The following is a 22,867-nucleotide window of genomic DNA, read 5'->3' as shown; positions in this document are numbered from 1 at the left end:
TTTTGCTTGCCTATTTTTGTTCGCCTATTTTTGTTCCTATTTGTTTTTGGAACACTGTACAGCACCTGTATATAGACTTGTATATATCACAAATAAACACTGCAGTGTTTTTCACTACCTCACTGGATTTGGTATCTGTGCCTAAAAGACTGCTCATCCCAGGGAGCTTTGTATCTGCTACCTGTCCCCCAGGTTACACCAACCACACAGCTTATTTAATCACCACAGCTTAATGCATACTGTGGGATAGAATGCCTTCTCCTTTCTAGTGACCTTCCTATCCTTATATATTGACCAAAACAGATATTGAATGGATTGTCATGAAGGATATTCGTATATAAAGATATACAGGTGATGTAATACTATAATATATATATATATATACACACATACACACACACACATACATATATATACACACCGTATATACTCGAGTATACCTTTCTGCACCAGAGAATTACATTTTCCGGAACAACTTTGACTTTGGGGCCCCGTATCTCAGGGCCACTTGGTGCTAGGAACCCCAAATTTGGTGTGTAAACCCAGTGGAACTAGCACTACAACATATCCAGCTGTGGTTCCTAGCACCAAGTGGCCACGAGATACGGGGCCCCAAAGTCGGTTCAGAAAATGTCATTCTCTGCTGCAGAAGTGCTTGACATTTTCCAAACCGACTGAGGCCCCGTGTCTCGGGGCCACTTGGGGCTAGGAACGCCAGCTGGAGTCTGGTAAATTCAGATATGGGTATGTTGTAGTGCTAGTTCCACTGGGTTTGCAAACCAAATTTGGAGTTCCTAGCACCAAGTGGCCCCGAGAAATGGGGCCCCAAAGTCGGTCAACTGTGTCCATCTGCAGCAATGTCATTTCGGGACCCTTTGGGTCCAGAGACCCCAAATTTTGGCTGCAGCTAGGGGGCATCTAGGAACCCTTAACTACCAAGTTTGATGTTCGGGGGACCTATGGCTGCAAATGGGCACAGTGAGGCTGCAAATGGGCATTGTTGACCCTCTTTTTCACTTACAGTAGCTGCCCATTTCTCACCCTAGGCTTATACTTGAGTCAATAAGTTTTCCAATTTTTTTGTGGTAAAATTAGGTGCCTCAGCTTATACTCGAGTATATACGGTATATACACACACACACACACATATAATATGTCACAAAAAACGTCACTTCCTGATTGATCTCTGGTGACTATGCATTTAAGAGCTGTTGGTGATGCATGGACTCCCTTGCTTTAGCACATATCTCCACTAGTCTGTGGTGAATGACCGGGAAAAACCTTTTTTGACACACTGTTCAAGCACTGGTCTAGATTCCCCTTGTTGACATTGGAGGGCAATTGCAACTAATATTTTAATTTTGGTTCTTCATTCAAGATGTACTCATAGCATATTAAGAAAGTATTTTCCTTTCTATAATGTTTATGCACCACCCCCGAAAAAGAAAATCTAATTCGAAACGCGATGGATGTTCAGCAATTTCCATCCTTTGTTCTCTATTGATTATATCTTAATATAATATAGTACAGTATCAAGAACCTGTTTCCCATCATTTTTAAAATGTATTGTAATATTTTACACAATTTGTATTAATAAAACTTTATTAACCTTTATACTACCTAGAAATACTGTTCATTCACTTCAGACACTATAATGACCCAGTTCCGTTAAAGTCCCATTTTGAGGGTTTTTCTTTATACATATGTGCCTCTGGGTGACCATGGCCCCTCATTCTTCACTCTATTTTACCTCTCAAAAGGTCTCGCTCTTTTTTCTGGGGTTTGATCTACATTCTGCTTCTGGTGTTAAGGGTTTACTCACTTTACCATGCAACAAAGTACTATTTACATATACATGTACTTTTTTGTTGCCTATATGCACCTTTACTATATTGACTTCCACCCTTTGCATTGGATCCCCCTTTCTCTTTGCATCAGTGTTGCACTCCACATTTCCTTATCACTCCTTGTACTCTATTAATTCTAGCACTATACATTTTTTATAGATTCCAATTTGGATTGCTAGACACTTTGCCCAATATGGAGAGTCTAATTACTTTTTCTAGTCCTCTTATCTGTGCCCATGGACAGTACTCCCTCAGCTCCCGACATAGACATTCTCCTACTGCTCTCATTCGACAGGACCACATGCTGACCGATGCAGTGAATGTTAGACATATTAGGGTAGGTTATCCCACCTAATTGGTGGTATCTTATTTTCCCTTGAGCTCTTTATTTATACTGCACTGTCCATCTTACCATACTAGATTTTATTGTTGTTTTTGTATATATTTTTTGTAGAGATGCATCTAGCCATACCTGATGTATATCATCTTAGTGTCGGGGCTGGGCTCAGCCCTTCCTTCTCTGAGCTGATCCTACGTTATCCTTTATCCTTCTGGTTGATGCTTCTGAGACTGGAGTTGGCGCCCTTCTGTCTCAACGTCCTACCTCTGAGAGAGCTATGCATCCTTGTGGCTACTTTTCCAAGAAATTGTCACCTGCAGAATGCAATTACCAGATTGGGCACAGAGAACTGGTAGCAATAATTTTAGCCCTGAAAGAATGGAGACATCTCCTCGAAGTTGCCACTGTGCCGATTCTCATTCTTACTGACCATAAGAATCTTACATTCTTGTCTGAGGCTAAACGCCTCTCTCCCAGATAGGCGCGATGGGCTCTTTTCTTGTCTAGTTTCAATTACATTGTCTCATTCTTACCCAGCACTAAGAATGTAAGGACTGACGCTTTGTCCACTTCCAAGATAGAGTCGGTTCCGGTTCCTGCGATTCCTCCAGATCGTATTCTGGCTACGGTTGGCATCAGTCTCACTTCTCCTTTGGATGACAAAATTCTTGCTGCTCTGGTCCATACTCCTCCAGAGAAATCTTGTGCCCGCACTGCTGTGCTCCAGACTTACCATTCTCCCAAGGGTGCTGGTCACCCTGGGAAGAATCAACTCTTTTGGGCCATTTCTCAACAATTCTGGTAGCCTAGTCTACGTGCTGATGTAGCCGCCTTCGTAGCTGCTTGTTCTGTGTGTGCTCAGAGTAAGACTCTGCGACACCTTACAGTGGGTCTCCTACAACCCATACCCAATGGAGAGATGCCTTGAACCCATCTGTCTATGGATTTCATACCCAACTCCCAGGGCAACACAGTTATCCTTATGGTGGTTGACCGGTTCTCGAAAATGTCTCATTGTATTCCACTTAAGAAGTTGCCAACATCTAAGGAACTGGTGTTATGATCACTTAGTGCCCCTGTTTCTCATTCCAGTTCCCGGGTGTTGGCTGTTGCTTTTCCTCCTTGTCTGTGTTCACCTGTTAACTGATTGATCTGGTCAGTCACCTGATATAAGCAAACCGAACACTCTATCTCTCGCTTGTGATAGAGACAGACTTACCTACATTGTTCCCGTTAGTCTGCCTTTCTTGCTGTTGGATCCCCTGTGTATGACCCGGATTGGACCAGACTATCCCCTGAACTCAGCCTGCCTTTTTACCTGGAGCGGATACTGGATTATTCCCTGATCTCAGCCTGCCTTTACCTGAACTGTCTTTGAACCACGCTAAACTGCAAGTACCTGTTTGCTTTGCTCATTTCGCATCTGCCTTGGCATGGTGGCCAAACACTACAGCATTCTTTATAAAGTCCTGGGGGCAACCATGTACTGGTAGGCCTGCTTGTCTTAAGGGAAAGGGGGCTGCTATAGATGAAGCACACAGTAGGTAGCTATAGTGTCTGACCACCTGCTTTGGGGTAGACGTGACATTCGTGATAACTGGCTTCCAATTTTGTTTGGGAGATCTTTTGCTTACATGGGCTACCCACAGAGGCGGCTCTCTAATTAGGCAAATTAGGTGGTTGCCTAAGGCCCAGAGCTCATAGGAGCCTCGCAGCTGCCAATCTGCCTAAGAGCCGACTCTGAGGCTGGCCCACAGAGCACCTGTGGATGAGACAAAGCCGCGCCTGTCACTCTCTGGCTCCTGTTAAGTTTCTAAAAACGCGGCCGCGCACAGGCATGGATTATCCTCCCTCTCTCTCTCAGCTCTTTCTGGCGCTCCCGCTCAATGTACTCCAGTGCTGTCGGCAAAAATCTTACAAGGGAGGATGCGGAGCTGCAGCTGACAAGTGCTTAGATGGGAGTGAATGGGACGCTGAGAGCTCATTGCCTTGGATCGGAGATCCCACGGGGAAGGATACAAGCAGAGCGAGTCCATTCTGCAGGGTGTGTGCAATGTGGTAACGAGGCCAGTTCTAGTGCTGTGTGTGTGCAGCTAGCTTCACTTCCTCAGTGCATACCAGTGGTCTCTGCAGTGCTGGGGCTTGTTCACACCATATACTTTTAACCCATTTGCACCCCCCTCCTGCACATACCACCCACCCCTATTTACTCCCTGCCCCCCTCCTGCACATACCACCCACCCCTATTCACTCCCTGCCCCCCTCCTGCACATACCACCCACCCCTATTTACTCCCTGCCCCCCTCCTGCACATACCACCCACCCCTATTTACTCCCTGACCCCCTCCTGCACATATCACCCACCCCTATTCACTCCCTGCCCCCCCTCCTGCACATACCACCCACCCCTATTCACTCCCTGCCCCCCTCCTGCACATACCACCCACCCCTATTCACTCCCTGCCCCCCTCCTGCACATACCACCCACCCACCCTAAATGACTCTGTGCCCCCCTCCTGCACATACCACCCACCACTAATTATTCCGTGCCTCCTTCCTGCACATACCACCCACTCCCCATTCACTCCCTGCTCCCCTCCTGCACATACCACCCACCACCAATTATTCTGTGCCCCCCTCCTGCACATACCACCCACCCCCATTCACTCTGTGCCCCCCTCCTGTACTGTACATACCACCCACCCCCATTCACTCTGTGCCCCCCTCCTGTACTGTACATACCACCCACCCCCATTCACTCCGTGCCCCTCTCCTGCACATACCACCCACCGCCATACACTCAGTGCCCTTTCCTGCATATACCACCCACTGCCACACACTCTGTGCCCCCCTCCTGCACATACCACCCACCGCCATACACTCTGTGCCCCCCTCCTGCACAGAGCACTGCCATAAAATCTGTGCCCCCCTCCTGCATAGACCACCCACTGCCATACAGTCAGTGCCCTCTCCTGAACATACCACCCACGCCATACTCTCTGTTCCTTTCTTTCCCCCTCCCTGCCAGCCCATTTGCTTGGATTATACTATGGCTATTCCTCACCAACCAACAGTATTCCCCATCCCGCTCCAGTCCCATTGACATCCATCTATCCCCCCCCTCATGCCAGCGCAAATCCTCTTCCTATTTTATCCCTATACAGACCAAGATCCCCCAGTTTCACTCCAGTTCTCCTCTACCCATCACTCATTTCCTACCCACTCCTTTCTTTTTACCCCCACCTTCTTCTTCAGGGGCTAAGGAAGGACCCTGAGGCAGAGCATCTTACTACTGCTTGTGTGGGTGGGATGTGTACTGCGCCCATCCTTGCTGACCCCCCCTCTCCTATTCATCCCATGTGATTGGCGCAGTACACATCCCACCCACACAAGCAGCAGCAGTAATAAGATGCTCCAGCCCGGGGTTCTTCCTTAAGCCCTGCAAAGGGTGTGAGTAGGGCCTCATGTCTAAATTTTGCCTAAGGCCTCACAAAGCCTAGAGCCGCTTCTAGCTACCCAAGGTGATCGTCTCGGACAGGGGTAGTCAGTTTGTGTCCCAGTTCTGCCAAGCCTTTTGTGCACAGTTGGGATATCAGCTTGATTTCTCCTCTGCGTATCACCCGCAATCTAATGGGGCCGCAGAACGAGCCAACCAGTCCTTGGAGCAGTTCCTACGTTGCTATATTTCTGACCATCATAACAACTGGTCAGACCTCTTACCTTGGGTGGAGTTTGCTCACAATACTGCCTTGAATTCTGCTTCCCGATTGTCCCAGTTTATGGCGAACTAAGGTTTCCAACCTTCCATGTTGCTTTGCATTTGCATTTTTTTCCGCAGAGCATTCCCGCGTTAGAGGAGCATCTCCGTGGTCTTCATCCCACTTTGGCACAAGTCCAGGAGGCTTTGCGACATGCCAATGATAGGTACAGACTCCATGCTGACCACAGACGCCTGCCTGCACCTTCTCACCAGGTTGGGGACAGGGTCTGACTGTCATCTCACAACCTCCGACTCCGTGTTCCCTCTCTGATGTTTGTACCTTTGTTTATAGGCCTTTCCATATTCTCCGCAGGATTAACCCAGTGGCTTACGCCCTTTCTTCTCTGAGCTGGCCGCTCAGCTGTCAGTTAATTGCCAGCTTGTCAGTCCTGCTTACTTAAGCCGTCCAGCCCAGATCTTCTCTGCCTTTGCCTGGTCAACATCACAGAGACTCTCTTCTGTCTGGCTGTTAAAGACTTGCTTGGCTGAAGTCCCTTCTGGTAACAGATCCTGCTTGCTGTTCCACTATGCTGATCCCTGGCTTCCTGACTTCCTGGCCTGTCTGACTATCCATTCCGATTACCGAACTTTGGCTATGTTTTGACCACGTTTGTTCTATTTACTTTTATTATTATTAAACTAGTGTGATTTAACTATACTTCTGTCTCGGTCTGATTCATGGTTTCTGACACTTACCTTGGACTGAGATTCCAATTATTTATTTATTTCATATGTTGATGAGTTTTTTTCACTAAAACTAGCTCTTGATAATAATTTGTTACTTTATCTCTTTTGTTTACCCACTGTAAGCTATGTCTCTCATTTAAAATCGCCCCCCTCTCTTTTGTATGTTGTATGATGAAACAAAGATTGAACTCTTTGGCATGAATGGCAAGCATCTGTCTGGAAAAAAACAGGCACCATTCATCACCTGGCCAATACCATCCCTACAGTGAAGCATGGTGGTGTCAGAATCATGCTGTGGGGATGTTTTTCAGCGGCAGGAACTGGGAGACTAGTCAGGACCGAGGGAAAGATGAATGCAGCAATGTACAGATACATCCTTAATAAAAACCTGCTCAAAAAAGTTGCCCAAAAACAGGTGTGCCAAGCTTGTAACATCATACTATAAAAGACTTGAGGCTGTAATTGGTGCCAAAGGTGCTTCAACAAAGTATTAAGCAAAGGATGTGTACATTCATTTTTATTTTTCATAAATTTGAAAAGATTTCAAACAAACATCTTTCACATTGTTATTATGGGGTATTGTTACTAGAATTTTGAGAAAATAATGAATTTAATCCGTTTTGTATTTCATTCTGTAAAATCCGTTTTGTAAAATGTGGAAAAAGTGAAGTGCTGTGAATACTTTCCAGACTGTAAATCTACTAGTGCATCTAACACTATCCTCTCCCCAGATTGACAATGGCCCTATCCAAAGGTCTCTTGTCTCTGTTGCTCCTCCTTTCAGAGTGGAGACACCGTAAGACAGTGGTCTCAAACTGGCGGCCCTCCAGCTGTTGCGGAACTACAAGTCCCATCATGCCTCTGCCTGTGGGAGTGGGAGTCATGCTTGTCAGTCTTGCAATGCCCCATGGGACTTGTAGTTTCACAACAGCTGGAGGGCCGCCAGTTTGAGACCCCTGCCGTAAGACAAGAAATGTGATACTGGATGGTTTACTTAAAGAAAAAGGAAAATCCCTAAAATAAGAAAACGAATGCAGCTACCACATTTAAGGACTGGTAAGCTGCACTATATTGCATTTCTGTTTTGGGTTTAATATTGCTATAATTCAGCTGCTGCTGCACTTTCCATCCTATAAAATATGTGAAAACTTTGACATGGAAAGTGAGGTCCCCTTGTAATGGTAGCAAGTGGGTGCAGTCAAATGCAGATATCTTCTCAATGCGTTAATTAATAGAAATAGGAGTATAGCAAATGGTATAAGTATCATCTGGAACCCCAGATGATGACTTTGTAGTTGAAACATGTTGGGTGGACTCCTCACGACTGCCGCTATATGATTTTTATGCTGTTTCCTATCTTCTGAAATGTGAGTTTGTTTTCAATTATTTTAATAAATCCAAGTTTAAACGTTATCACGCTATGTGAGTATTTCTACCCCTTGCATGAAATACAAACTATCCGTTTGGCTTAAGTTGGAGTGTCTATGGATGTGGAAGCCGTGCTGATATTCCTTTCTGACGTATGGTGATGACATCTGACCAGACATACTGCCTAGACCTGTTGGTCATCAAGCTTTTTTGACCTGTATGGCGTATCCCATTTCAGGCCATTAAATTCCGGTAAGCCTCCATATTTTCTGGTGATAGTCCCGGCACTGATTTCAATCTTCCGTGCACCTATGGTCCTTCTACCGTCTACTTACCTACCAGATTGGGTCTAACAATCCACCTGTGCGCCTGGGAGGCATTTGTCCATCATTGCCTATGCACTACCCCCATAGACTTTTGTTTTTTTTCACAATTATTTCACATATTTTATATGGACTATTATGTTTTGAGATATTGACTTATTTTGAGGCGTTGAACGCATAGATATTTTTTCTTATCAATCACTGTTATATTTGCTCATTAAGTGCACTATGGTTTCACTTAGTAGTTGTTTAGATTAACTACATATGGATATTTATTCCTCATATTATTGTGATATATTTATTCACTGTTTATATTCATTGAGCTTATAGCGCTACACTTCTTAATTTTTTATGGTTATTACTTTTACCCTGAGTCTATGGGTGTGTTAGCTGCTATTCTAGTATTTTCCCATTTTTTAGCGCAGCACTGTACTCATCCCTTCTATCTGCTAACCCAGAATAAGTATGCAGGTAGTACTTTGACTTTTCTGATCAACAGACCTGTTCTTCTGCCTTAAAGTACCATAGTTAGAGGATGAGCTTAATAGCCAGGCAAATGGCATTTTCAGAAAGAGGTCAGCAATGACAGCCTCTATATTCCTATTAGGAAAGGTTTACTTTAATGTTGGGGATAGGGAAACCAGAAGTCAAATAGAATTATTAATGAACACATAACACAGGTGGACAGTTTCAACCCACCAAAAGCACTCAGAAGTTATTGAAATAGACATTCTTTACAATGCTTGGCATTACACAGCAATTCATTTGAATCATGCATGAAGTTTAAGTAAGGATTGTGACATTTATTATAGTGATAGATCACACATGAAAAGTTGTGTTCTTCTTTATACTGGAGATAAAACCTTTAGCAATTTTTTAACAGGAAATCTGGTTAGAAGATTGTATTAAAAAAGGAAGTAGTAGTTGATATGGGAAATGACAATAAGCCCACAATAAACAGACACATTTTCACACATGAAGGTGTACAGAGCTCACTTACTGTGGGGGATGGGCCTTGGTGGAGTTCTGGCAAGTTTAGTTCCAGGGTAGATGTAGGAAGGGGGGATTGGCTTCTTTGATGGTTTTTGGATGTAGTGTTGGAATTTGGAAGTGAATGTATTGGGGTATTAGGACCTAAAAACCAAAATATACAAATGAGGATGTAAAATATGATCACATTTTTTAGCATGTGGTGCAGCATACTTGTGAAGCATTAAAATACAGGTTAGTGGATACAGTTGGGCATTTAGATCTATTTGCAGATTTGGAGTGTGGAAAGGTTTCTATTCAAACGTTGTTCTATGATATTCTTAGTTTAAAACTGAGAACTGTAGTTCATTTACCCTAGGTTCACACCTGTGCGTGTTTGAGTGCATTATGCAGTTTGCAGAAACTCACTACAGTCCATTTAACAGTTTCCTATGGTACAAATTCACATCTATGCCTTTTGGGGCCGCTGCATTTTTGGAAAGGGTCAGGGGTTTTTTTCCCGCATTTTGCGGGTAATAGACTTCAATGGAATCACACCAGAAATGCAAGTGTTGGGTTTGTGATGCGATTTTTGATGTGTTTTGCGGTTTTTATTTTAACACTGCATATAGCTGGTTGCTAAGCAGGGGGCCGGGAAGCCGGACACCACGTCCTTAACAACCAATGAGTCATCAGCTGTCAGCGGAGTTCCCTGTTGACAGCTGAATATAAAAAAAAAAAAAAAAAAAAAAGGTAAAAAATTGCAAAAAATAGACCCTTCGGGTCTAGTACGGATTCAGAGGAACTCCCCACCCACGCCAACATTTTTTTTTTTTTTTTTAAATGGTGTGGGGTCCCCCCCCAAAATCCATACCAAACCCTTATCCGAGCATGCAGCCTGGCAGATCAGGAAAAGGGCGGGACAAGCGAGTGCCCCCCGCCCTCCTGAACAATACCAGGCTGCATGCCCTCAACATATAAGGGGGGGGGTGCTTGCTTTCATGTTGATGGGGACAAGGGCCTCTTCCTGACAACCCTGGCCACTGTCTTCTCCCAGTGCTGTCTTCTCCCCGAGCTGTCTTCTTGTGCTGTCTTCTCCCGCTGCTGTCTTCTTCCTCGTCGCCAGTTACCCACTATAAAAAAAAAAAAAAAAAACGCTCTTCTATTGCTGTCTTCCTCGGTTGTGTTGTCCGCCGCTGTCTGGCATCTCTTATATAGACATGGGGCATGGCCATCTGATGACATCCCCCGGAGAGCCCGGCCCTTGCTACATCACACCTTGTTGATGTCATCCGATGGTCACGCCCCATGGCTATACAAGAGATGCCAGACAGCGGGCGACAACTCAATGGAGGGAGACAGCCACAGAAGATGAGCGGCTTGGGGAAACGACAGCAACGGGAAGAGATGGTGGCGGAAGAGATGGCAGCGGGAGTAGACGGCTCACAGCTATTTTTTTAATAAAGGACTTGTCAAAAACCAACTCTTGTTTTTTTCTTACATTTCACTGCTTTTTGAGGTGAATGGGTAGGGTAGGGGTACCAATTCACATAGGGGGGATCTGGGGGCCCCCTTCCAGATACCGATAAGCCCCCCCCGCCCGCAGACCCTGACAACAACCGGCCAGGGTTGTCGGGAAGAGGCCCTTGTCCCCATCAAGCACCCTTCCCCCCTGTATTGAGGGCATGCGGCCTAGTATGCTCGGATAAGGGTTTGGTATGGATTTGGGGGGGAACCCACTGCATTTTTTTTTTTAAAAACTGGCGTGGGGGGGTACCCTCCGAATCCATACTAGACCCGAAGGGCCTGGTATGGACCTGGGGGGAACCCCACGCCGGGGTTTTTTTTTTGCGATTTTTTTTTTTTTTTTGCCGGAAATTTTTAATTTTTTTTGTAACATTCAGCCATCAGCGGGGAACCCCGCTGACAGCTGATGACCCATCGGTTGTTAAGAGGGCGGCAGCTGGCTTCCCGGCCCCCTGCTTAACAACCAGCTATATACAGTGTGTTTACAGTGTGTTTAACCACTTCAGCCACGGAAGGTTTTGCCCCCTTCCAGACCAGGCCATTTTTTGCGACACAGCACTGCGTCGCTTTAACTGACAATTGCGCAGTTGAGCGACTTGGTACCCAAACAAAATTGATGACCTTTTTTTCCCCACAAATAGTGCATTCTTTTGGTGGTATTTGATCATCACCTCTGCGGTTTTTATTTTTTGCACTATAAACCAAAAAATAGTAATCATTTTGGAAAAACAATATTTTTTAATTTTTGCTATAATAAATATCCCAAAAACAAAACAAAATTTCTTCACCAGTTTAGGCAGTTTATTCTTCTACGTCTTTTTGGTGAAAAAAAAAAAAAAAAAATCGCAATAAGCATATATTGAATGGTTTGCGCAAAAGTTATAGCGTCTACAAAATAGGAGATAGAATTATGACATTTTTATTATTTATTTTTTACTAGTAATAGCGGCGATCATTGGGACTGCGAACTTGCAGCAGACAGATCGGACACTTTTGACACTTTTTTGGGACCATTGACATTTATACAGCAATCAGAGCTAAATATAGCCTCTGATTACTGTATAAATGTCATTGGCAGGGAAGGGGTTAACACTAGGGGCGATCAAGGGGTTAAATGTGTTCCCTCAGTGTGTGTTCTAACTGTGGGGGGTTGGGAGTGACTAGAGGAGGAGACATATTGCTGTTCCTAACTAATAGGAACACACAATCTATCTCTCCTCTCCTGACAGAATTGGGATTTGTGTGTTTACTCACACAGATCCCGGTTCGGTCTCTCGTGCCTGCGATCATGGGTGGCCGGTGGTCAATGCAACCGCAGGCCACACTCATCGGGTTCCCCGCCGGTCAGGAAGAAGTTAAAGAAAAAAAATCTGTAAAACGCAAAATGCATGAAAACTGCATGTAAAAATGCAATAAAAAACGAGGGTTTTGAAATGCACTGCAAAATGTGCATGAAAAACGCATCAAGCGCAGCCGCATAAATGTGAACCTAGACTTAAATGAGCTCACTGTTTTGTATTCCATACAGAATAATTTGTTTTGGGACATTGCAATTTAATATTTGTTAAATTTTTTAATGATGCCCTCTGATAGCTTTAAATTCCATTTAAAGGGCCGGTGTCGATGGACCTTTTTCCAGAACTGCTTCCCTTCCTACATAAGTCTATGGGAATCAAAAGCAGATGAAACAGGTCAAATGCAGGATGGCTGCATCTGTAATGATACCTGAATAGTCCTTGAAAAGTAAAAGGCTGGGTTCACACAAGAGCACCGAGTGGCTCACAGCAGGGGGTCTGATGCGTATCCATTCACCAGTTCAGGTCCGATTTCGGCCCAAATTTTTGACTGTATTTATATCCGATTCCTGTGCAATTCGTACCGGAGATGTGTGAACCAGCTCCATAGAGAACCAGTCAGAATCTCCAGCTAGCATCCAATTCGCAATAGCGTGAACCCAGCCTCAAACCGATGTCAAAAGCACACACTGCATTTGCGGATCGAAACCAGTTGACACAGGTTAATTTGCTGTGTTAAATACTTAAATACATTAAATACTTACACCTCCCTCATTAAAGTGAAAGATTCAGGTGATTAACCACTTGCCGCCCGCCATATAGCAAAATGACGTCGGCAAAGTGGTTGCGATATTCTGACCAGACGTCATATGACGTCTTTCAGGATATCAAGCCGCTGCTCGCCCCCTGGGGCGCGCATCGCGGCGAACGTTGTTGCAACGTGTCAGCCTGGCACACCGCAACTACGATCTCGGTAAAGAGCCTATCACGGAGGCTCTTTACCACGTGATCAGCCGTGTACAATCATGGCTGATCACGAAGTAAACAGGAAGAGCCGTTGATTGGCTTTTCCTCACTCGCGTCTGTCAGACGTGAGTAGAGGAGAGCCGATCGGCTGCTCTTCTGACAATGGGGGTCTGTGCTGATTGTTTATCAGCACAGCCCCCCCTCGGATGCCCGCCCAGGACCACCAGGGATGCCACCAGACCACCAGGGATGGCTACCACACTGGACCACCAGGTATGCCACCCTAGACCAGCAGGGAAATGCCAATCAGTGCCCAGGCAGCTGCCAATCAGTGCCACATCAAAATGCCTGCCAGTGCCACCAGTGATGCCTGTCAGTTAAATCCATCAGTGCCAGCCATCAGTGCCCATTAATGCTGCCTTTCAGTGCCCATCGGTGCCACCTGTCAGTGCCCAGCAGTGCCATCTATCAGTGCCACCCATAAGTACCCATCAGTGCACAGTGTCGCCTATCAGTGCCATCTATGAGTGCACATCAGTGCCACCTATCTGTGCCCATCGTCAGTGCTACCTCATCAGTGCCCATCAGTGCAGCTTATCGGTGCCGCCTCATCAGTGCAGCTTATCGGTGCCGCCTCATCAGTGCAGCTTATCGGTGCCGCCTCATCAGTGCCCATCAGTGCAGCTTATCAATGCCCATCAGTGAAGGAGAAAATGTACTTATTTACAAATTTTTATAACAAAAACAAAGAGAAACTGTTTTTCAAAATTTTCGGTCTTTTTTTATCCGTTTAGCAAAAAATGAAAACCGCAGAGGTGATCAAATACCACCAAAAGAAAGCTCTATTTGTGGGAATAAAATGATACAAATTTACTTTGGGTACAGTGTAGCATGACCGTGCAATCATCATTTAAAAAGTGACAGCGCTGAAAGCTGAAAATTGGCCTGGGCAGGAAGGTGCGAAAGTGCCCTGTATTGAAGTGGTTAACTAGAACTTTCCAATATGTTCAAAGTATGTAGCTGGAATTTTCAAGGACTCACATGGCTGTTTTTGCATTTTATTTTATAAAGGTTGGTAAGCAGAAGGTAATGTGTGTAATCAAATTTAGCAAATGACAATCTTAAACTTTAGAGGTGTTCTGTACACTCATAATTCAACAGCTGTCACACAATTTACCATAACTAATGTTATATAAACCCATAAGAAATCAATAAAGACTTTTCAAAATGTTTGGTCAAAATGGTGCAAGGATCAAAATGCAGCACAGCTTTCATTTTGTATTGGTGTATCTTTAGAAAAAGTGAATTCCATTTGGTTTGGTATGGTTGCTGCTCTAAGCTCCGAACACTATTTTGAAGAAGTCTATTCATTCATTTTCTACTAGAACAGGACAGATTATAAATTGCGGAGATTCAACACTAGGTGGCAACAGTGTTATTGCATTCATTAAAACAATCTCAGAAGCCATTTTATTGTTACAACAACCTAAGCAAACAGAGATCACATCTCAATCCAAGCTTGTACATGTCTAGAAATTCTCTCTAACAAGTTCTTGGAGCATGCAAATTCTTTCACCAGGCTGCCCTGAAATTCATGCTTTCACTCGTCCAATGTTTGGGAAAAAGGCCATGCTATTACTTCCGTAACTGTCTGCATAGAATAGATCATTTCCATCCACCACCTTATTTACAGCTGTTAAATGTTACACTTTTGAGTATAATATGTTAACTATTTCTATCCACAAACTTTTTTTTTTTTTTATTATAAAAATGCCCAGAAATTTAAAGAGTATGCAAACACAGCATTTCATATTCCTGATATGTACCTGCTGTACCAATGTACTTGTATGAGAAAGTATCCTGTTCTCTTTGTATTACTTCCTTTGTGTGAAATTCCTGGTGTTCCTGCCAGTCCCTCTGCTTTCCTATTAAAAACTGACCACACTAAGCAGGAGAACACACCTGTGGTCAGTTCTCTAACTATGCTGGGAACACAGCCTGTTCTCCTCCAATGATCAGATTTGTCCTGACACACCCCTGCTGCATAGCCATTCACTGGAAAACTCAGTGTACTGGTGCTTCTCCTCCCCCCAGCTCTTGTGCAGCTGAGAACAGAGGGAATGTGATCACTCATAAAAAAGGGGGAATAAAGGTATTAATATTTTTTTTCATATCTATACACAAATATTTTGCCTTTCATTTCTATTTTAAACTGAATGGGTTGTTTTACAAGGTGATCGTATACAATCACTTTAACACAATCAAAAAATTGCAGCTTTCACAATCTACACAATGCCTAGAACCAGCATCCATTTGTATATCATTGTACAGTGGAACCTCAGATTATGAGTAAGGCGGTTAACAAGCGTTTCGCAACACGAGTACTGTATTTTTAAAAATCGTAACTCGGTTTGCGAGTGTTGTCTCACAAAACGAGCAGGATTCAGGCCAAAGCGGTGTGCAGTACCGCTTTTGGCCTGAGGTGGGGGGGCGCCGGAGCCAAGCAGAGCCGAACGTCACGTTCAGAAATGCACGGAAAGGCCCGAGTACAGCACGGCTGGCCTTGGCAAATCTCGGGTAGGAAGTCTTTCTGAGGTTTGCCGAGGTCAGCCGAAGTGTCCTCGGGTCTTTTCGCCCGTTTCCGAGGCTCTCCGGTGCCCCCCCCCCGCGCCTCTGGCCGCATGCGGTATTGCATCCCATTGAAGTCAATACGGAATAAATAATTTTTGTTTCCACTGATTCAATGGGAAAACCCGCTTTGATATGCGAGTAGTTTGGATTACGAGCATACTCCTGGAACGAATTATGCTCGTAATCCGAGGTTCCACTGTAGTCTGTCCTAGATGTGTGAGTACATACAACTAAAATGCACATATAAAGTACTGCCACTACAGTGATTTTATGTAATTTTTTAAAACATTTTTAGCCTAATTGATAGCATCTTAAAAGTCCCTAAGGTTTTATACAAGATTTGACATAATATTATAAATTAACCTGAAGCACTATGTACAATCAACTACTATGCAGATCCCAGGGCCATCGAAAGAACATACATTTTGTGTAGCTATTAATAATAAAGCATGTACTTTCAAAGTGAAACTATACTAAAAAGATTATGGTCCCTTTCACCATTGTACAACTTGTCCTGTGATTTGGGACTGCAAAGTCGCATGACAAGTCGTTCCCCGTGATTTCCAATGACAACCAATTATATTAGTACGACTTCAAGTTGTGCCAACTTCAAAGTAGTCCCTGCACTACTTTGGTCCGACTTTAATAAGAGTTACACAGGCATTCCCTGAAATCGAAAAAAGAAAAAAAAAGTCGCAACAAAATCATGGCCGCGAAATCGTGGCAAAATAACGCGACTTTGAAGTCACAGTAGTGTGAAAGGGGCCTAACAAAGAGAGGTTATTTTACTTCCATATGGCTAACTACCTCTTACAGATATCTAATTGGATATTGAACAGCAGTAATGAGTGAATATGCACAAGTTTGATTTGCTGTGGGTTAGGTGAATCCTGCATGAAAGTGGAAGAACCTGAAATTAGCAGTGAATCACATTGACGTCCACCAGGGAAGAGTCATGTTAGTAAAAGATTGTCTAAGAATACCAGTTATGTGTTTTGTATTCTACTCCAAAATAAGAAAAAAACAGGTACATCAAAATTCCTATATTTTTGGATTGGTATATGTCCCTCATATCTGTTTTTTAACAACTTGCCTATGAGCTATAAAAATGGCTAGTAAATTTGGCCATTTTTATAGCTCATAGGCAAGTTGTTAACAAACAGATATGAGGGACATATACTAATCCAAAAAATAGGAATTTAGATGCACCTGTAAATTTCCTTATTTTGGAGTAGAATACAAAACACATAACTGGTATTCTTAGACCACACTGTATGTTATAAGATTGCTACCTTCAGGTGATTGGACACTGGCAAAAAGCTTGCTAAGTTCCCCCTTATAGTGTATCCATATAACCCAATAGTTCAAACAAGTGTTCAACCTCAAAGGGCAGTTTATTAATCTGCTTCATGCAAAGAATTTCTATCGACCAGCTCTTAAGCCATAGGATCCTTCTCATGACAACAGACATAGTGCCCACCTGTGAAAGCTGCCCTATGCAGTCTTCCTAGGCATCCACTGAGAAACAAAAAACTCTCAAGAAAAATCTTCTAGGAGCTGGTAAATCGCAGCATGAGCTTCTTACAAACGTTGGAAAACATCTACTACAGCCAACAGTATCTGCAGAGCCGCTCAAACCAGAAAGAAGAGTGCTTTAAAGAAGGCATCTAACCTCTTCTTTGTGGTGCCTTTCAAGACTGGAACCTCATCCATTGAGATTGTAATGTCCTATTTAAAGTAAGAAACAGCTGAGTCAACAGCCAGAGACATCCATTTATTGTAGAATTCAACCTCTATTAGGTACTGGGTAGCTTCATAGTGAAAATACCTTTTTACAGTTGAACTTAATCAGCAAACATTGCCTCTTGTAAGTGAGGTTGCTCAGGAAAGGACTGCATTTTTGGCAGTCACCAGGATCCAAAACCAGTCAATTTGGGGAAAGGTTTCCAGCAGCGTAAGTTAGGGTTAGTGCGTACCATATCTGTCAGGAAGCCCACCAAGGTCTTCTGTGTCTTAGACAGCCCTGTACCTTGAGAACGCTCCAGGAAGAACACATTTACTGATGATCAAAAAAAGGAAAAAGGGAAAGGAAAGCAACCATGTTTGTGTCCCAGACATTCCACGCTAGAACCCATAAAACACCTAAGCCTCCCTTGAAACATAAGATATGGAATTCTATGCCCCTGCCCCACCCCCAAAACAGTGGAAACACCAGATAAAGGGCAGGGATTCAGAGCTAACCTGACCCTTTGGGGAGACATTGCAGGGCAAACTTTTTAAGGGGCCCTCCCTACTTAATTAAGGGATTTGGAAACCCATTCAATCGCACCCCCCCCCCCCACACACACACCTCTCTGCCTGAATTCCACTATAAACAGAGGCACTTGCCATGTCCATAGCTGCAGGACCAGCAGCCCAGTCTTCCCTCATCATGGAGGGTATGCCTTACAGGACCCTCAAGCACTTGACTCTCCTGGATCATTTCCAAGGATCACTGCCCTGGATCTCTATAGCACCCTGCTAGAGGTTATTGAATACAGTAGTGATCACTGCCCACATAATCCAGCGCCAACTGTCAGACATTACATGCTGCCATCACTTTTATGCAGAATATGGTCTCCTCTTGGCCTGATGGCTGTAGTGATTGATCAGGATAAAGTCCTCCTCTGCCCACGAAGGGGTGTAAGAAACGGGCTAAAAGTCATGGGAACAAACTTCAGAGAAAACAAGAGGCATGAGCATCACCTAAGGACACCAATTAAAAAACTAAGGGTTATCTGATCTGTGAGGGGTTAAGTCTGACATATTCCTGCTTTTTTTGGCCAATGTCCATTCATCTGAAAATGGCAGTATAAGTAGTCATACATATGAAATCCTGTGTGTCTGTGATGTACAATTAAAGTAATATAGGTTTGATAGATGCCTTATCTCTGCCTATGAACAACATTACTTATATTGAGGAGTCAGATTGCATTTAGCCATGGCTGTGGATGTCTAAAGCAGGGGTCTCAAACTGGCGGCCCTCCAGCTGTTGTGAAACTACAAGTCCCATCATGCCTTTGCCTGAGGGAGTCATGCTTGTAACTGTCAGCCTTGCAATGCCTCATGGGACTTGTAGTTTCGCAACAGCTGGAGGGCCGCTAGTTTGAGACCCCTGTCCTAAAGCCTAGTACACACGATCGGATTGTTGGCCAACAAAGCGTCAGACTTTTGTCCGAAGGGCGTGTACCAGGAACTTGTCTTGCATACAAAGGGTACACAATTGTCGGCCAACAAACATGAACGTATCAACGTACTACAAGGATTTTCAGCTCTTGATCGCCACCCTTTGGGCACTTTCTGCTAATGTCGTGTTTGGTAAGCATTGATTCTGAGCATGCGTGTTTGTACTTTCAACTTTTGTGTGACGGACTTGTGTACAGACAATAGGGAAATCTGACAACAGACCGTTGTCCACCGAAAATTTACTAGCCTGCCAGTATATGCTTCACAAGGTAACTTTTAATATGATTCTCCAAATATATACAGCTTGTGAAGGATGCCACAGATGGAACCTGGATGGGAGATATGTTCTTACATTATTTGGGTTGTGGTCCCTTTAAAGGGGACTAAAATAAGCAGTTGGGAGGACTCAGGGAGTCTCAACCATGCAGATTGAGAAGTTCTGTGCTGTGCTGGTCTGGCAAAAGAGAAAAACTGACCTAGTTTTCCCAGGATTGGCAAGTCCTAGTATAAGGCCTGGAATTTGTAGGCTCGGAGGGATTTTGGGTGGGAAAGAAGCCTCTGACCCTGACTACAGGGACTGTGATCCTGAAGGAGTTAAGAGGGGGCTGAAAGGGGCAGGAAGCAATCAGCAGGTGCCCGATAGATGGTGAGTGGGGAAAGACACACTTATGTGAGGATTGTGGACTTTGTGGACTGTCTAAATATGAAAATAATTCTGGATTTCTGGACCTTTGTAAAGGGACAAGTTTCATGGGCAGTAAACTGAAACCGCTATTTTGTGTACCAGGAGTATGAATTGTTTTGCTTATTGTTTCATGCTGAAAGAAGCGGTTTCTAATTATCTTTTTGGAAAATAAAGACTGTCACTTTTACCAACGCATTTGCTAGTGATCCCATGTAACGAGCTATACAATTACAACACAGATGCTTTGATGCTATCAAATTAAAAATGTTCAATTAAATCCCAATGTTTATTATGCCATACCATTTTCGTCATACACATTTTTGCACAAAGTCAGAAGTAAGACTATAATGTGTATAGACATTAAAGCTGAATTCCATGTATGGTTTTTTTTTTTTTTTGCAGTTACATAAGTCCAACTTGAAAAGGCGGGGTGATGACATCACAATCTCCAGTTGTGGCTATTGCAGTTATTGTCTGCTTCCACTGCAGGATTGCCAACCGTCAGTAAATTTAAGGACAGTCTGTAAAAATCTGTGATTTTTACAACTGTCTGTATATATCAGGGGCTGGTAATTTGTAATGTTGTGTTGACTTTTTAAGTGTAAACCAGGCAAATCACTTGTTATGGGTATTGTTGTTGTTTCCATATTGTTTTTATACTGTTGAAAAATCAGTTGTCTTCGTTTTTAATAGGTGTTCTGTCAAAAAGTTGCCCGGTCAGTAGATTTTCCATGTTTTGTCAGTAAAAAATGCTGCGGGAGGCTGGCAACATTGTTCCACAGGGATAGCCCATGTATGGAATATGAATACTTACATTGGTCCAGACTGGACCAATATTACTAGGGTTGCACTGATACCAGTATCTGTACCGATACCGAGCATTTGCACAAGCACTAGCAGGGGGGGCCGGGCAGCCTCACGGATGTTCAGTGCGGGCAGTTACAGGCACCGATCTCCCTGAATAGCTTTCAATAAAGCAGCTGACAGCTACTTCTCCTCCTCTCACTCTTGTGGCTGTCAGCTGCTTTATTGAAAGCTATACAGGGAGATCGGTGTCTGTAACTGCCCACATCGATCGTACCGTCTGTCCCCTGTCCTTCTCCGGCTCCCCGGGTCCTCCTCCATGCCCCTCTGGTCCCCCCTTCATCCTGGATCTGTCAGGATGGAGAGCGGAGGAAAGAGCATGTAAATATGTAATTTACCAGCTCCTTCCTTTTCTAAATGAACAGAGCCAGTGTTCACTGTGTTTACGATTCAGTTTATGAATGGGGAGGAGTCTCTGTCTGTGTCAGTGAAGCTGAGGCTGCAGAGAAAGGGGGGGGGGGTGAATCTGTGTCCCAAGTCCTTTTCCCTGTCTTAAAAGTGAGATGTCGGGGCTCTGTTTAGACCCCTGATATCTCACCAAAGGCCCCAAACAGGGCTAATAAAAAATAAAAGAATCGTAATAAATAAATATGTAAAAGGTTAAATTGTAAAAATAAATTAAAAAAAACACTGACACTGTCCACTCCCCTCTCCCAAAAAAAGAAAGCATTGTAAAAAAAAAAAAAGTAACAGAAAAAAAAAAATGTAAAAAATAAAATAAAAATAAAAAACTACTGACAGAGTCCAAGCCTCATCAGTGCCACCTATCAGTGCCCATCAGTGCTGCATAATAGTGCCACTGTCACAGAACAGTAAAAAAATTGGTTATCGGTGAGTACTTGAAAAAAAAACTATCAGTACTTGTACTCGGTCTTTAAAAAGTGGTATCGGTGCAACCCTAAATATTACTATACAAAAAAAACAAATAAAACGTTGCAATGAGATACAGTCAGTGCTCAAGTGGGGAAAAAAAGATACAGTCTCATTGTACGGAATTTTAGGAATGTCCTTTCCAGTTAAAAGTTCTCTTTTGTAATTTTGATTACAAAAAACAGTATCCACCGCTTCCGAATACTAGTAAAAATAGTAAAATGTGGTATTCACAAACTTTCCTTATAAACTTACTATATCACATAGAATGGCTGAGCAGGTTTCTTCCTGGATGTCAGTTTATGTGATATGGCAAGATAATAAAGAAAACATTTGTGTGTATGACATTTTACTTTTTCAATAAAGATTATATGAAGGTGTCACATAATGCTTGTGCTCTGTTTGTTCTATAAAATAGATAAAAAATAAAAAGCACTGTTAATTCAACTTTTAAGCAGCTTTTTTGCAACTTACAAATAATGAAAACACATTGGCTGTTAAAAATATACACAAGCAAATTAACCACTTCAATACCGGGCCTATTCTGGTACTTCTCTCCTACATGTAAAAATCATCATTTTTTTGCTAGAAAATTACTCGGAACCCCCAAACATTATACAGTATATGTTTTTTTACCAGACACCCTAGGGAATAAAATGGCGGTCATTGCAACTTTTTATCTTGCATTGTATTTGCGCAATAATTTTTCCAACGTCTTTTTTGGGGAAAAAAACGGTTTCATGAATAAAAAAAATAACAAAACAGTAAAGTTAGCCCAATTTTTTTGTACAATGTGAAAGATGATGTCACGCTGAGTAAATAGATACCCAATATATCACGCTTTAAAATTACACACACTCATGGAATGGCGCCAAACTTCGGTACTTAAAAATCTCCATAGGCGACGCTTTGAAAATGTTTACAGGTTACCAGTTTAGAGTTACAGAGGAGGTCTAGTGCTAGAATTGTTGCACACGCTCTAACGCACGTGGCGATAACTCGATGGTTTGAAAGGAGTTTACATATGTGGGCGGGACTTACTTGTGTGTTCGCTTCTGAACGCGAGCTACCGGTGACAGGGCAGGTGACAGTTTACTTTTTTTTTTTTTTTTTTTTTTTTTTTTATTTTACTTAATTTTTTTTTATTTTTAAACTTTATTTTTACATTTTTTTTAATCACTTTTATTCCTATTACAAGGAATGTAAACATCCCTTGTAATAGGAATCTATTGTGACAGGTCCTCTATATGGAGATATGGATAGCATGAGATCGAGAAAAAAATTCTCCGATCTCATGCTGACAGCCGCAATCGCAGCTTTGATTACTTCCGGGAACCCGGGCGTGATGTCATAACGTCGCGCCCGGGCCTCCGAGAGTCATAGAGATGACTGGTGACCATCTGGTCACCAGAAATCTCTATCGTCGTCATCCGGCACCGGCCGATTCTTTTTCCGGGCCCCCGATGGCACGGGAGAGCCCAGAAAAACGCCGGATGGCGGTGGGGGGGGG

General features: G+C 43.4%; 1 protein-coding gene across 8 annotated transcripts in view; it reads right to left on the bottom strand.

Annotated features, from left to right (window-relative positions):
• The window catches only part of MUS81 (MUS81 structure-specific endonuclease subunit), a 293,609-nt gene that overhangs the window by 163,775 nt on the left and 106,967 nt on the right, over window positions 1-22,867 (bottom strand). For all 8 annotated transcript variants that reach the window (XM_073605255.1, XM_073605253.1, XM_073605252.1 and 5 more), the window contains one exon: window positions 9,326-9,459. In XM_073605255.1, the coding sequence (XP_073461356.1) occupies window positions 9,326-9,459 (134 nt within the window). The remainder of the gene's footprint in view (window positions 1-9,325; window positions 9,460-22,867) is intronic.

This window comes from Aquarana catesbeiana, linkage group LG11, assembly GCF_042186555.1.
Source record: "Aquarana catesbeiana isolate 2022-GZ linkage group LG11, ASM4218655v1, whole genome shotgun sequence".
Classification (NCBI taxonomy): domain Eukaryota; kingdom Metazoa; phylum Chordata; class Amphibia; order Anura; family Ranidae; genus Aquarana; species Aquarana catesbeiana.
Note: the sequence above shows the minus strand (reverse complement) of the source record. Positions and strands in the feature narration are given on the sequence as shown.